Source organism: Ursus maritimus, unplaced genomic scaffold, assembly GCF_017311325.1.
Source record: "Ursus maritimus isolate PB19 unplaced genomic scaffold, ASM1731132v1 scaffold_31, whole genome shotgun sequence".
In the NCBI taxonomy this organism is placed as follows: Eukaryota; Metazoa; Chordata; class Mammalia; order Carnivora; family Ursidae; genus Ursus; species Ursus maritimus.
This window is the reverse complement of record NW_024425675.1, coordinates 19,878,530-19,894,715: the sequence shown is the minus strand read 5'-3', so window position 1 is coordinate 19,894,715 and position 16,186 is coordinate 19,878,530. Positions and strand designations below refer to the sequence as shown.

Genomic DNA, 16,186 nt, shown 5'->3' with positions numbered 1-16,186 from the left:
GATTTCAAAGGATGGTTAATAAACACAGTAGATCTGAACTAAATGGGTTAAAACTAGACACACAAGTACACTAATGCCACAGTGTAGACACACATGTTTGGGGGTAAATCCTGAATACAGGGGGACTTTGCAGCAAGTCCCAAAGTCAGTGAACCCAAGCACTTTTTAGAAATAGTAAGAAATTTTTGCTTTTTCTGTTTGAAATGTCTACTTAGAGAATAGGGATTTTTAGGTGTTTTTGAAAAAATAGAGAAATAAGCCATTTATTCATAATCCAAAATCTAAAGCCATATAATTCAATCACAAAGAAATTGGGATTATAGATTTCTAACTAAGTGGTGTCCCTTTTTCTGCAGAATTATGTTCGTTGGAATCTCTGACTCCAAATGCACTGTGGAGGGAAATCTTTACCACTACACTACATTGCTAGTCACACACTCCTACAGCTTAAAGATCTAGGATGCTAGCAGACTGTTTGAGAATTGGATCCCTGATTTCTCACTGAGAGATGTCACAGTAGGACCTTCTGGAGTCAACTCATGTCTTGGAAAAGCCTTGGTGGTAGCAGTGTCTTCACAACATGTGGGATAATCATGGCTTTCAATGTCTTCAAAATCTAGTGGGCATTCTGCCAAGAGAGCAAATGATACTATTTATATCAGCAACTGGGACACTCAAATCTCTTGGCCAAATTTGCATTAACCCAGCAATGGCCATTAGTCCAGTATTCTCTAGCTGAGGAACTGAAAAATAAGAATAAATGTGCAAAAGTGGCATGCAGAACAATTTTCAGGGGTATAATATGCAAGCTCCAACTCTGCTCTCCTATGCCCCCACTTTCAAACTCCAAAACTCCTGGGGACCTGGGTGGCTCAGTTGGTTGAGTGTTTGACTCTTCATTTCAGCTCAGGTCATGATCTCAGGGTCGTGAGATTGAGCCCTGCTTCAGGCTCCGTGCTCAGTCTGCTACTCCCTCTTCCTCTGCTCTCTCTCCCTCTCTCAAATCCATAAGTAAAATCTTAAACAACAACAACTCTAAATCTCCTTATGAGCAACATCAACTCAAGGAAACGTCTTAAATTCTACTTCCTCAATACTCCCAGGGTTGTTTGGGTTGTGTCAATCTTTTCACATTATTTCTCATGTTCCAAACACATCTATGCCTTAGACATTTATTTTCTTGAAGGCAAGGGTCATGTCTTATTCTCTTTTATAGGCCAGAAGTCTAAAATAGTCATAGAGTTGGCCACATCAAATCCACCTTACCTGCATCTTCATTACACAGAGAAAGAAAATGCCTAGCTATAGCGGACACAAAGGACTCAGTAAGAATTTACTGAATGACTACTAGGTGCCAGCCACTGTCCAAGGTACTAAGATATCATTCAACAAGATAGGCAAGGTTTCTGCTCTCCAGGGGACAATAAGTAACCAAACCAATCCATGGAAGGATGATTTTAGATTGTAATAATAGTTATGAAACAAATAAAACTGGCAATGAGATGAAGAGTGATTTGAAAGAATGACAAATTAGTCTCTGAGACTGGACATTTCAGCTGGTACCTGATTGATGAGAAGGAGCCAAGCCATGCTAAGATCTACAACGGGACAGTGTCCTAGGGAGAGGCACCAAAGTAAAGCAATGTTTGTTATTGTCGGGAGTAGACACTTGGGAGAGGTATAGAGGGAGATGGTGGAGCTGTTTAATTGCTAATTCTTTCTCCATCTATATCAGAGCAGCGTGCCACCTTCCCCCCCCTTGCGTATTTTTTTCATTACTATCTCCATTTTCTCAATTCTGCTCCATGATTTCCATTAAATTACAAGAACAAGAGCCTCTGCCAGCAGCAAACACATCTGGAGCCCTCTTCTAACCCCTTAACATCTAAAACACCAAACTGAAAGCCATTTGGACATAGAAGCAGAGAGCATTAAGATATTGTTTTCATTATTATTAGGTCTGTTCAACTAATGCTTATTTTTATGGCCATTACATGTCATTATCATTACTGATCATAGTCAAAAACTAAGTTACAAATTCACTCATCACTGTTTCTTTCCATATTATCTCATAGAAAGTCCTATTATGGGTAAATAGCTTTAGCAAAGCTGCATATTTCACTATACAGTAACATAAAAAGAAACCTAACAAATGCATCTAAATAACATTTTCCAAGGTAATCATAAATACTTCAGTAAACAACTACACTACTTATTTTAGTATTCCCAAATTTGAAATTTCTTCGTCATTATCATCATTTACTTCATTGCAAGTATTTGTTCATCAAGAACTGTAATCAATAAAAGAAAGAAGAGAAGCAGCTAGTTTCTGCATCATAACCAGATTGCCTAGATGTCGTGCCTGGAATCCGTTACCAGTGACATTTCTAGTCGTGTTTCCAATCATTTGGAATACACAGACTTTCTTGTGCAATATGCAAAGCTTTTGGACGCTGTAAGCCCTGCTGTCAGCAACAGCAGCCCAGAAAAGGAGGTGTTGCACTGAATGTACTCTACCTGATGCCATCTTCTGTCCCAACTTGAGGCATTTAGGTTCTTCCTGGGATTCCTCTTCTTCCTGAGTTCCAGTCCCACAAACCAGAAAAATAGGGAGAAAGTAAAAAGATGCATTAATTTACAGCAATGCTTTCTGCAAACCTGCTGAATTAATATGAGGTCTAGATCTGAAAATACCAGACCAAGCCCTTATGAACTGAATCTCTGGACAAGCAACAAATTCAACAGAAGATGCTGAGTAGAATAACTACCGTGGCGCTGGGTTACAAACTCCAGGGTGTCATTCACGAGGAAGTGTCTATGGATGTTGTCCCTGAAGCAGTACAATCCAGGGGCCTTTTGTGACTAAATGGTTGAAAGCATCAATTACTTAGACATAGGGGCGGTGGGTTCCTCCATATGACAGAAATTCTGCCAGCGTGGTGTAACAGAGATAATTATGCTTTACTTTTCATGATTCGAAGAGCTAATCCATTGTATTTTTGAAAATTCTATCGCAATTCACAGTTATTTTGATTTCTGGGAAGTTGAGTGAACACATTCTTCTCAGAGCTCTGGTATGATATTCTTTAATGACAATTGTGACTCCTGTAGCATTGATAAAGTAGACCCAGCTAGGAGTGAGGGAAGAAAATGAAGAGGAATGTCTACACAGTGCCTTTCTAATTTTGTCTACAAGATGACTTTATGCTGACTCCTTCATTTATTTTTTTCTTCACTGAACAAATATTTGTTGAGTGCCTCGTAGGGGCTATTTCTGTGGGACCTTAATTTCTATGCAAGATCACTTCAATTACACAGCAGGCAGATGCCTACTCAGCTTCCTTCCCAGACTGGCACACTTTCTGCACATACTTTGTTCCTCAAAGAATTTAGCCCAATAGAAGATGTTTTGAACCACAATAAAGCATGGGGGTGTGAGGTGGAGGGTAGAGTTCCATAAATGGTAAATGAGGCTACTCTGTAAGCAAAGGGGAACAAATGAACTAAAAAATTGATATTATCCACTGTAGGAGCACCCCCCCGCAACTGGTTCTAAGTCTGTACTTCCTAAGTAATATCTCACCCAGATGAGAATCCACCAGACTCTTCAAACTTGGTTAGTAAGATAAAGAAGTATTCTTTTCAATTCACAAAGAACAGTTTCTTTTAAATCGCCATCAGTACCAACTTACAGGGGAGTTGATTTCACCTGTGTTGAGAACAAATGTTTTTCCAGAGATCAAAAATCCTCTTTCAAATGTTCATCAGAGACCAGTTCCAAAAATTTGTCCTACTTCTAAAACCCATTACAGTATTGGCATGGTAAACAAGCCTTCAGTTCAATTATCTCAAATTTACAAGTTGTAAGAAATTTTTAATGAAAATTGATTCCAAAATTATATTTCTAAAAAGGATGTGAATTAATACAATACCAAAGGACATGTAAATGATAGAAAGCCCCATTATACAGAAACTAAATGCAGCAAATAATTTCTTGTTTCACAAGGCCCGACAGGACAGTATATAATGAAAACACAAGGAATTACTTTATAATACAGCCACAAGGGAAGTCTCTTGAGATGCCCAAATAATGAAATAAAGTTGTTTCATAGATGAAAGGATTGGATTCTCCTTTGAGCCAATAAGACTGTTTACTTTTTATTGCTCTGAATTCCAGAATTGTGAAATAATGTAGCTCTTTAGCTTTCCTCCAGACATATTTATTATTTTATTTTAAATTGCCCCTCCCCCAATTTTCTCATTAAATAGTAAAAATTGCAAAGCCCTGGAATGATCTGCAGATGGAAGGATATTTAGAATCCTCTTGGCTGGAGAGCTCTCGGCATAGAATAAACAAGCATCTGTCTTCGATAGTGTAAACTATGTTCCATTTAGAGAAAAAAGACCGAGCTCCTTAGATTCTTGTGTTTCTTCTCTTCAGTGCAAGTCTGTGATTTGCTGAGTTTGTTCTTACTGGCTTTTTCCCAGCAAAGCTAGAATAAAATGACAACAGTCCAACTGTAGTAGACATCTGTTGATTTTGCTGCCTGGCACTCACTCACTCTATCTAGTAAGTGTGACCTGATTTCCTCTTTAAAGTCATCCATTCCCACTCTTAACCAATTGTGGTTCCTTGAAACCAGCCGAGAGCCACATACATCTCCCTCCCCACCGCCAGGGGTGGTCATGTGACCCAGGGCTAGCCCCGGCAGTCCACTGCATTTTCCTGTGATTGGTTCAGAGTAGTCATGTGACCCAATCAGGGCTAATGAGAGATTTTCTCTGGACGTCTGTGAACTTGACTCCTATTCTTACTCACTGAAACCTGAAACAACTATGAGGGTTGAAGCTGCTGCTGTCACCCGTAGCTGAGACAGCCATCCACACAAAGGAAGGCAGAGCCAAGAGATGGACTGATACCGAGTCCCAGTGATATCATTGGAGCCCCAAATCGAGGCATGCCTGAAGCAAGCTCAACCTTGGACTTTTCAGCCTAAGTCAGCTATTACATTCATACATTTTTAAAAAATGTATTGATGTTTAAAATAAAAATCCATTTTGGGGTACCTGGGTGGCTTAGTTGGCTAAGTTGTGGACTCTTGGTTTTGGCTCAGGTCGTGATCTCAGGGTGGTGAGACTGAGCCCTGCATTGGGCTCTGTGCTCAGTGTGGAGGCGCTTGAGAGTCTCTCTTCCTCTCCCTCTGCCCCTACCCCGGTGCCCTCTCTCTCTCTCTCTCAAGATAAATAAATAAATCTTTAAAAAAAAATTAAAACTGAACAAACCCATTTCTGTCATGTTTTCTGTCACTTCTAACAGAACCAGCTGATACACTTCAGCTCTGGGAAGCCAGAGTAGGGCACCTTGATCATTGGCTTCATTGCTTGAGCAATAATAGTTAAAAAACAAAACAAACAATAAAAAATTAACTAATTAGTTAAAACATTAACAATATGACCTCACTGACATACTTCAAGTCATTTTAACTTGGCCTCATAGTTTTGCAACACTGGCAGCTGGCATTTCACCCTAGGAAACAGAGTTTAGAAACACAATCATAGTTTGAAAGAAAAACAGAATTCTTGACCAAGAATTAAGGAGATCTGGTCCCATTTGTCTCCACCTGTTGCACCAAGTACATGACTAACTCTTGGCCTCAACTTCCTTTGTTTGGAAAATGGATCCCAAATATAACCATTCCTTCCCAAGAAAGTTGAATTCTAATTTTAAATAACTGTTTCTGTGTCACCAAACATTTGAGGAGTCTTCAAGTTTTCTCTATTATGGACTATACTACAAAGAACATCTTTCAATGTAAGGATTTTCATTATTTCAAATTATTTTGGATTAAAGTTTCAAGGGTAGGATTCTGGACCATAGGCCATGAATGTTTTTGAGGCTCAACATCCCCCCCAAAAAATATTTCAACAAATTAATGTGTTAAAATGTAACTCTTTCATTTCAACTTCTCTAGTAACATCTAAGTCCATATTTTGATGAATATGAAGAGTCTCCTATTGGAGGAAATTTTAGAAACTGATATCCAACCCTCACCATATTCCAGTGCCAAGAGTCTCTCTTACTGAATTGCGTTGTTACTAATAAATACATGTTTAATTTCCCATGGAATCCAGTATCTAAACCTTGTTTATCCCACTACACTATACGATCTTCCAGGCCAAAAACTATGCTTCCTCTTCAAATTTCATTCATGCTCTACCCTCTTTGTCAACAGGTGCTTGTTAAACAATTGTTGAACGGATTCAATTGTTTGCCTACTTTACATTTTTGTTTAATGTCTAACCTTGTAATACATCCCACAATAAAAGGTCAAGCATTGTCCCTCCTGATAACAAAGATCAGGGGGGAAGTTCCTTCAAGAAGGCCTTCCTGAAGCAGCCCCCATCTCCATCCCAAACTCTACCCCATTCAATCTTTAAGATGTACAGTCAGCGACCATTTCTCGAGGGCTTGCAATGTGTCAAATTGTGCTGTATGCGTAGAGCTCATTATTCCTCAACAACTCCCGGAGGTAGATGACCTTATTGTCATCAGTCCTGGTTTATGGTTGGAGAGACAGAGGCTCATCGGGGCTCATTCACTCTGTAGTGGATACTGTGATGTGCTGCCTAGAGACCCCTTCAAGACTGAAAGATTTATTGTCACAGCTACAGGAAAAGTGGTTATTAATAGACAGCACTCAGCTGTGAGGATCCTGGGAGAGAGCTGCCAGCGCAGGTGGCACTTGGACTTGTTGACTTGAAGGTAGAGTTGCCTGACTCCCTCAACCCATCTCAAGACAACTCTGAAGGGCCCTCCTAACTCCCAGAGCTGCCTGTGAGGTTGGTGAGGCCTTCACTGAGAAATTTCATTGTAGCCCCTTGTCCCCCTCTGCCTAATCCTGCTTCCTTCTCTTCCCTTCCACAGGGGTTGATCCCCAAAGCACTCCCTGATAAACCTTGTATGGGCTATTCTCCATTTCAGAGTCAGCTTCCCAGGAACCCACCAACACAACCAAAGTAACATTTCCTTGAAGTGCCAAAAGGGGATTCAGACCCAGGTCTACCTAGGTCCAAATCCCATGATGTAAACCATTATACTTAACTCCCTCCTTAATACTAATGCCTCTCCCTTGTTAAAACCATGTATGTCTGGGCCCTAGCCCAGATTCTGATTTGCTAAGTATGAGGTTTAGGGTGACCAACCATCCCGATTTGCTTGGGACTGAGGGTTCTCCAGGATGCAGGACTTCTGGCACTAAAACCAAGGAAGTCTTGGGCAAACTAAGATGAGTTGGTGACCCTAATTGGAGTGTGTCCCTGCTATCTGCTATTTAAATGAACTCTAGATGTTTCTGATCCATTGAAAGAGCTTCAGAAATATGGTATAATGATAAAAGTAAATTCTAATTATGTGTGAGTGTTTTTAAAGTAACATTTTGAACTTTCTAATGTTTGGCATTGCCTTTAAGAGTTTTACGATCTGTTTAGCAAATATTAGTGTCCTCATTTTACAGATGAGGAAACTTAAAGAGGTCAGAGAAATCAAGGAACTTTCCCCCAAGTTGCACAGCTAACGAGAGAGCCTGAAGACAAACCCAACTGAGGGGCGTCTGGGTGGTATAGTTAGTTAAGGGCCTGCCTTCGGCTCAGGTCATGATCCCAGTATTCTGGAATCGAGTCCCGCATGGGGGTGGGGGGGTGGGGGGGGTTCCTGCTCAGCAGGGAGCCTGCTTCTCCCTCTGCCCCTCCCCCCTGGCTTGTGCGCTCCCTCTTTCTCTCTCTCTCAAATAAATAAATTCTTTTTTTAAAAACCCAATTGAGGGGTGCCTGGGTGGCACAGCAGTTAGGCATCTGCCTTCGGCTCAGGGTGTGATCCCGGCGTTATGGGATCGAGCCCCACATCAGGTTCCTCCGCTATGAGCCTGCTCTTCCTCTCCCATTCCCCCTGCTTGTGTTCCCTCTCTCGCTGGCTGTTTCTATCTCTGTCAAATAAATAAATAAAATCTTAAAAAAAAAAAACCCAATTGAGTTTAGTGTCTATGCTCATTACCACCTCTCCGTACTACACCCCAAATGACCTGTTCTAAATTTCCTCATCTGGAATGGAGATAATAATATCCATGGGTTACTGTGAGGATAAAATAATATATGTAAAGCATCTATTCAATGCCTGCTGCAGAGGGAATATATGTTGTGCACCTTTCCTTTTCCCCCCGTGTAGACTAATAATTGGTGTGTATGTCCTTTTTTTGTCCACTAAGAAGAGTATTGGAGGTCATCCACCGAAAGCTCTTTCCTGACTATATGTAGAATCTTGCAAAATTCACTTTAAACCAATATACATTTACTGAGGAACTTCCGTATTCATGGCATTATGCTAGAAAATGTGCAGAATACGACAGTGAATAGGACATGACCTTGGACCTCCAGGAACTTGTAACTACAGGAGAGACAGATGACATTGCTTTTAATTTTCCTAGGGAAAGAAAAATCCTAACTCTAACACATAACTTTCTCTCCCTTCCCCTCCCCTCCTCTTCATGTGGTGTAGTGTGTAGATCATGTAGGAGAATGAATACAGAGAATCTCAATATTAGAACCTGAAAGAAAGAGCTTGATTAGCACTTAGGAGAGAGGGAAGGGTACTATAAATAAAGTAGGCTCAGCCATGTCCTGAACTTCCTCTTTCTGGGTGGGCAAGCACATAATTCCAAAGTTCTAAACAAGTCTTCGGGCCTTCAGAGAAGTGATTCTGGACCCCAGTACACAGCTTAGGTGGCAGAAGAATCCAGTCAATTTTAAGACATGGTATGTAGTTGTCATTTTAAAGAATTAAGGCAGCAGATACAACTATTCTGAAATGTGCTGAGAACTATAGAGCAAGTGGGTGGAGACAGAAGCAAAGCCCGTTGGCATCCCACAGGATGGTGGAAGAATGTGGGCCTTGGAGTTAGGGAGACCAGGGTTCAATCCTGGCTCTGCCTTGTAGGAACTCTGTGAGCTTCTGTTTCCTCATCAAAACGTAAAGGCCATCACTTGATGTCCTAGCAGGATTGCTACAAAGATTAAATGAGGTGACATATATAAGAATGTCACACTAGGCACTTAATGTGAGATGGGGTGATCTCTGCTCATCTAGCAGCCCTTCCAATAAGAGTTGCCACCTCCCGGCCACAGGATTAATCCAGGCAAGGGGATATAACCTAATTTAGGCTACTTATCCTGACTTGGTTGGGACTTCTCAGCTTGGTTGGTGGACGTCTTACAGTCTTAGGAAGGAGCCTCAGAACTAATGACACATCCCCTGACAGAGCTCAAGAGAATGAACCCAACACTCAATGAGAAGCAGAGGCAAAAAGCAGAAAAGGAGCTATGATGAATGGTGGCCCTCTGTCCTATTCTGTGCTTTATTATTTATTTCTATATTCCTCTGCCAAATTTCTATTAGTTTCAGCTGCCCCTAAGTTCTTGCAGCCCATGGAATGCCCTTCAGATAACTGTAGATGCAGGAGAGCCCAAGAAGACAGAAGGTGTCATTCCCAACCACTGCAGCATCTTGCTCCAGCCGCCATTGGAGCCACAGAGGATATTCCTCAGGAGAAAACACTGCAATTCACTAAGAGACCCAAGATCGGGGAGGCTCTGGGACCTTGATCAGAGACTTGGTCCACTGATCAGAGACTTGGTTCATTCATGGCCCTAGAGTGCTAAGTGCTTTTCTTCATCTCTACTTATAGGAAAACTAAGCCGAGAGAGAGAGAGAGAGAGAGAGAGAGAGAGAAAGAGAAAGTATTAGATCCCATGCTTGTAAAGCTACAGTTCTCAGACTTGGGTGTATATCCAAATTACTTGGAGGACATGGCAAAAATACAGAGGAAGATCCGGCCCTTGTCCACTTGGACAAGACTGGGCCTCTGGATTCCTTTTTTTTTTTTTTTTTTTTTTTAGTGCTTTATTTACAGTGTTTAATCACAGTGGGAAAGCACATACATTGGAGTCAGATGAATGAGATACAAATCCCAGCTCACCCACTTAACCAGCCGTGGGATTTTAGTAAGTTCCTGAAGTCACCTGTGCCTGCATCTTCTTGTGGGATGGTGAGTTTGCTAGTGGGTGAGAAGTGGAGCAGTGCCTGGCACATGTTGGTGGCTGATGGTTTTCTCTTAGGGAAGTGACTCCTTGCGAAGTCCAACTACGTAAGGACAGTTTTGTGTCCGCTCTTGTATCCATTCACTGTTTCCATGAATAGGACCATAGTCAACTGCTTAGTTGTGTTTAGATAAATACTGACAAATGCTTTTATTTATTTTATTTATTTTTTTAAATAGGTTCCATGCTCAGCATGGAGCCCAGTGCGGGGCTTGAACTCATGACCTTGAGATCAAGATCTGAGCTGAAATCAAGAGTAGTCAAGATGCTTAACCGACTGAGCCACCCAGGCGCCTCTGACAAATGCTTTTAAAAATCTGGTCTTTTGTCTCCTTTTGTGGTCCTTAAAGAGATCCCTGAAGATGACAGAGCAGATGGTAAGATGTCAGGAGTCATCTGACATCCCCAAGTGAATCCATTTTCTTGCGTATTTGCCAGTTTCCAAAATGTCATATACAAAGGACTTTCATTAATTTACTTTACATACATGGTTACAGTTCAGTTCATTTCACTGTCTGGAAAGTTCCCTAACAATCAGACTAAAATTTCTCATGTTAATAACTCCTTATTTTTTTCTTTTTAACATATACTAAATTTTGTATTAAGTTTTTAATTTTAATTCCATTATGGTTAACATACAGTGTTATACTAGTTTCATGTGTACCATATAGTGATTCAACACTTCTATGCATTACCCAGTGCTCATCGCCACAAGTGCACTCTCGATCCCCTTCACCTTTTCCCCCTATCTTCCCCGCCTCCTCCCCTCTGGCAAGGATCTGGTCTCTGTAGTTAAAAGTCTGTTTCTTAGTTTGTCAGTCTCTCTTTTTTCCCTTTGCTCATTTGTTTTGTTTCTTAAATTTCACATATGAGTGAAATCATATGGTATGTATGTCTCTCTGAATGACTTATTTTGTTTAGCATTATACTCTCTAGCTCCATCCATGTTGTTGCAAATGGCAAGATTTCATTCTTTTTATGGTTGAGTAATATTCCATTCCAATATATATACTCCATATATATAATACACACACACACACACAGAGACACACACACACACACACACTACCTCTTCTTTACTCATTCATCTATCAATGGGACTTGGGCTGCTTCCATAATTTGTCTATTGTAAATAATGTTGCAATAAATGTAGGGGTGCATGTATTCCTTTGACTTAATGTTTTTGTATTTTTTAGGTAAATACCCAGTAGTGTGATTTCTGGATTACACGATAGTTCTACTTTTAACTTTTTAAGGAACCTCCATATTCTAGAGTGGCTGCACCAGTTTGTATTCCCACCAACAGTGTAAAAGAGCTTCTTTTACTCCACATCCTTGCCAACACGTGTTTCTTGTGTTGTTGATTTTATCCATTCTGACAGGTGTGAGGTAATATCTCACTGTAGTTTTGATTTGTATTTTCCTGATGATGAGTGATGTTGAGCATCTTTTCATGTGCTGTTGGCTATCTGTATGTCTTCTTTGGAGGAATATCTGTTCATGTCTTCTGCCCATTTTTTAATTGGATCATTTGGTTTTTGGGTGTTGATTTATATCAGGTCTTCATACATTTTGGATACTAAACCTTTATCAGATATGTCATTTGCAAATATCTTCTCCCATTCCATAGGTTATCTTTTTTATCATTTTATTTTTTATCATAATAAGTGGATTTGATTAGCTCTCCTTTTGATGTTGAGATACACCCAAGTGTGAGAATCACTGTTGTAAAGGATGGAAATTTGGCCTGGTGCTCAGACAATATCATAGGAGCCCTCTCTTTTAATGTCTCTCCATTTGTCCATTTCTGTCTATGTGTCACTTGTCAGTCTACTTCATTTCACAGCCAAGGCCACCAGAAGCCCTGGGGCCATATCCTTTCAGCTCCAGTTCCAAAGGGGGACAAGGAGTACCTTAGTCCCTGCATTCACATTCAGAGTTCTAGGGGAAGACCCTGATGGGTCCATCTTGGTTCACATACTTATCCTCAGTCTCAGCAACATGCCTATCAGAGAATGGGGACTATGATTTTCCAGACCCATATTATTGCCCATTCCAAGAGCTGCCAGAGGGAGGGTTACTGTGATTGGAAGCCTCACAAGACCTCAGAAAACAGAAAGGCACAGTTCCCTAAAGGAAGGAAGGCTGTGTCCTGAAGTAGGGGAGGAAAGGATACTGGCCACATTCCTGTTGAAAATATATACTTCTAGGCTGAATTCTCCAAAGCCACAGGACTAAAAATACCTACTGCTTTCTTAGTGCCCAGCATTGGCCAGGAGCTTCATGTATGTTACGTGTAATATGAGATGATAGTCAAAATATTTAACCACATGGATTAGCTACCAGATAAAGAGAATGGCAAGGGTCCCGGAGGACCCTGGGGGACAGGCCTTAACCCTTTAGTTCCTGGACTGTACAGAGTTCAGGGATCAAGGAAAGAGGTGATGTGGGACATGGATGCCACTTACGGGTTGGAGAGCAGTTATATACCAGTTAATACAAAGGTGTTTTAATATCTGAATAGCCAACACATTCTTACTGATGTATACCTGCTGAATATTTTCAGCCCTCAGTATCATCTTATAAAACACACTTCTAAACTAGAGGTACATCCTGGAAGTATGCTGTAACCTGCTAGAGGCATGCAAACTTCTCTCTGGAGCATCATTTCACTCAAAGATTTGGGAGGGAAAAAAAACATTATTTGTATATTAAACCAAATCTGACTACATTGCAGAAGGGTGTGTAGAACAGACATAAATATTCAGGATGACCATGGAATGTCAAAAGAGTTTGGCCACAGGGTCTCTGACATGGGGGTGCTCCTGTAGACAAGACTGGAAAGCATGTCAGGGATACTGCAATGTTGATATTTGTATCCCCATTATACAGATGGGGCCCGGACAGGTTGAGGACTTCGTCTGAGGATGCATGTTTTAAATGGGGGCAAGAATTCACACCATCTACCTGAGTCAGGGCCCCTGGTCTCTCAGCAGTACCACACATTTGCTTCTTGATGGTGTTATTTTTAGAAATTTTAATCTTAAATGGAAAGGACAGCTAGTTATTGACTAGCTATACTTAGTGGAAGGACTAATTGAAGAGAACTTTGGCTAAGAAAGAACTTAACGAAGAACACTGCAGAAGAATGAGCAATTGTTCCTCTTGGTTAAGGAAGGCCCTTTTGAAGCGGTGCCATTGTGTGTTTCAAGGTTTAGAGAGCTCCAGGCCAAGAAAACCACAGAACAAAACAACATTTGTCACATGGTGGAAACTTCAGAACCGGGAGCATAAGAAAGTTTGACACAATCTTTATGGCTGTAATTCAGTACACTTGTCCAAAATTTAAAGTTGCATAATGACTGGAAAAATATTTGAAATAAACTAAACTGTCAGACTCCTGAGGGGATGGAAGGATAAAGCTGGGGGACTGGACATGCTGCTATAGACTGAATGTTTGTGCCCTCCTCGAATTCATGTTGAAATCCTAAACCCCAAGATGATGATATTTGGAGGTGAGGCCTTTAGGGGTGATTAGATCATGACAGTGGAACCTTTATAAGAGACTAGTTTCCTTATAAAAGGACAGTGAGCTCCCTTGCCTTTCCCACCTGTGAGGACATAGTGAGAAGAAGGCCGTCTATGCACCAGGAAGCAGGCTCTCACCAGATCCCAAATCTGCTGGTTCCTTGATTTGGGACTCACAGTCTCCAAACTGTGAAAAATACATGGTTATTGTTTAAGCCATCCAGTCCATGGTAGTTTGTGATAGTTGCCCGAGTAGGCTAAGACCCTGATTAGCTGAGGATTATTATACATCCTGCATACAGATGTGTACTACAGAGCTTGAATGAGTGACAGGAGAACCCTATAACTCTTCAGCTACTTACAGCATCTAATTCTACTCCATAGGCACACTATAAACACGGTGAACAAATGAATAAATAAATGAAAAATTTTTTTAAGAAAAAGTTTTTCTAAAATCTTTTTTTTTCCCTCTGTAATACTGGAGCTCCAGAAAGCTATGTATGGATATCATGTGGTTTCAAGCACTGGAAGGCACACTGCTAAATAACCCTGGAAAAGGATACACGTTTGAGAGAGAATGTACCAAAAGGATTTCATACATATACTGTGAATGACAGAAGGAGAATTTCTGTTGGATATTGGGGTACCAGTTTTTATTCTGTCTCCGCATTAGTTCACAAAATTAGTAATACCTCATGTCCAACTGGTACCTCTCAATTTATAGAATGTCGTCCAATACACAGTTTGACTCCTTCAATAACTTTGTGTGGTAGGCAGAGCATTATCTTCCTGTCTAGGGAAAATGCACTGTTTCCTCTGCTCACAGTTACAACACTTCTGACCCAGGTGTGTGGGTTTTCTCCCACACTGAATAATTCTCTGACACCAGCTCAGTGTTCACAATTCACTTCCAACACTAACCAGAGTTAGCACAGATCCCACAGGCTAAGGGCTCAGACCCCGCAAGAATGGCTCCACTAGCAGGTCTCCAGGTTACCCACAACTTCCGTCCAATTTGGTAACAAATTGGAGGTTCCCACAATGCCCACCTTGGGCTTGATAATTAACTAGGGGTCCTGGAACACAGGAAAACAGTGTACCTACTACTGCCAATTTATTACAAAGGATATTTTAAAGGATATACATGAACAAGCAGATGGAAGAGGTACATAGGGCACAGTCTGGAAGGGTCCTGAGTGCAGGAACTTCTGTCTCCATGCAGCTGGGGTGTACCACCCTCCCGGCAGGTAGATGTGTTCACCAACCCAGAAGTTTTCCAAAGCCTGTAATTGGGGAATTTTTATGAAAGCTTCATTATATAGGCATAATCAATTATTAACTCCATATCCAGCCCCTCTCCTCTCAGGAGAATTGCTGGTCAGAGACGGGAGCTGAAATTTCCAAACTTCTAATCATGGCTTGGTCTTTCTGGTGACCAGTCCCCATCTAGGACCTCAGCTAGTGTTGCCTCATTAGAACAAAAGGTGCTCCTATCAGCCAGGAAATTCCAAGGGATTTAGGAGCTCTGTGCCAGATGTTCCTACCACTTAGGAAAGTACAAAAATGTAAGAGTTCTGTGTCAAGAACTCAGGTCAGAGACCAAATATTAGAACAAAATTTCTTCTAGCACTCCTATCTACAAGGGTTTTAGGGGTTCTGTGTCAGGAATCGAGGGCAGAGACCAATATTATATATATCTTTCTTACTATTTCACAGTCCCATTTCCACATGAGAAATTTGGGCCCCACAGTCATACAACTGTAAAGAATGGTAAGGCCAGACACTTTGCTCACTCGCCACTAAAGGAACACTTTCCAGTGCCCTTGCCCATCCTACAGAGTTCAGGCAGAGGGATCAGAATATAGGAGGTCTCCCGGTAGGGATCAAAAAGCAGAGAAGGAGGAGCCACGCTGCCAGAGACCTATGCCACACTGGTGTGAACATATTCTTAGAGCTGTCCCGAGAATTCTGGAGTGACTCTGAGCCCTGGGTCCATGTGCTGATCAGCCTCACTTTCAGAACTTATTCTAAGCCGAGACATTTGTGGAAGCTGGAATTATGTCTGTGAGCAGAGGTTACACTCTAGGCAGTGACACCCAGCAACTCTCGATTTCCTATAGAAACTTCCAGAATAAGTAGAAATGTGATGGTGGACTTTTTTTTGGCAAACCTAAATTTTTCTAGTCCTAGCTAAAGCTGAAGCTGTGGTAAGGAAATTTAGACTCAACATCCGGCACCCAATCTCTTTTCCGAAGTTTGAATTGACATAAAGTACTATTTATAGTTGCACAAATGAACTTAAAATATTGTCTAGATCCATTCTGGGGAAAAGAATGCTAAATTGGGGTTGCCTGATGCCAACTAAGAATGGAAGAGAGGGAGGGAGGGACAGAGCCAGTGGCCTGCTGTCCTGCCCTCTCCTGGGCTCCAGCACTAGGCAGGGTCCTGACTAAGCATACCTCTTAAAACTACTTTTAAAGCAACATCATTTTTTTCAATACCGTTGCGT

At 41.2% G+C, this 16,186-nt stretch overlaps 1 protein-coding gene across 1 annotated transcript in view; it reads right to left on the bottom strand.

The window, feature by feature from the left end:
- Positions 1-16,186, bottom strand: part of FAM107B (family with sequence similarity 107 member B) — a 234,706-nt gene that overhangs the window by 126,960 nt on the left and 91,560 nt on the right. Inside the window, exon 2 of the mRNA XM_008692009.2 lies at positions 2,518-2,578. Within this exon, the coding sequence (XP_008690231.1) occupies positions 2,518-2,578 (61 nt within the window). The remainder of the gene's footprint in view (positions 1-2,517; positions 2,579-16,186) is intronic.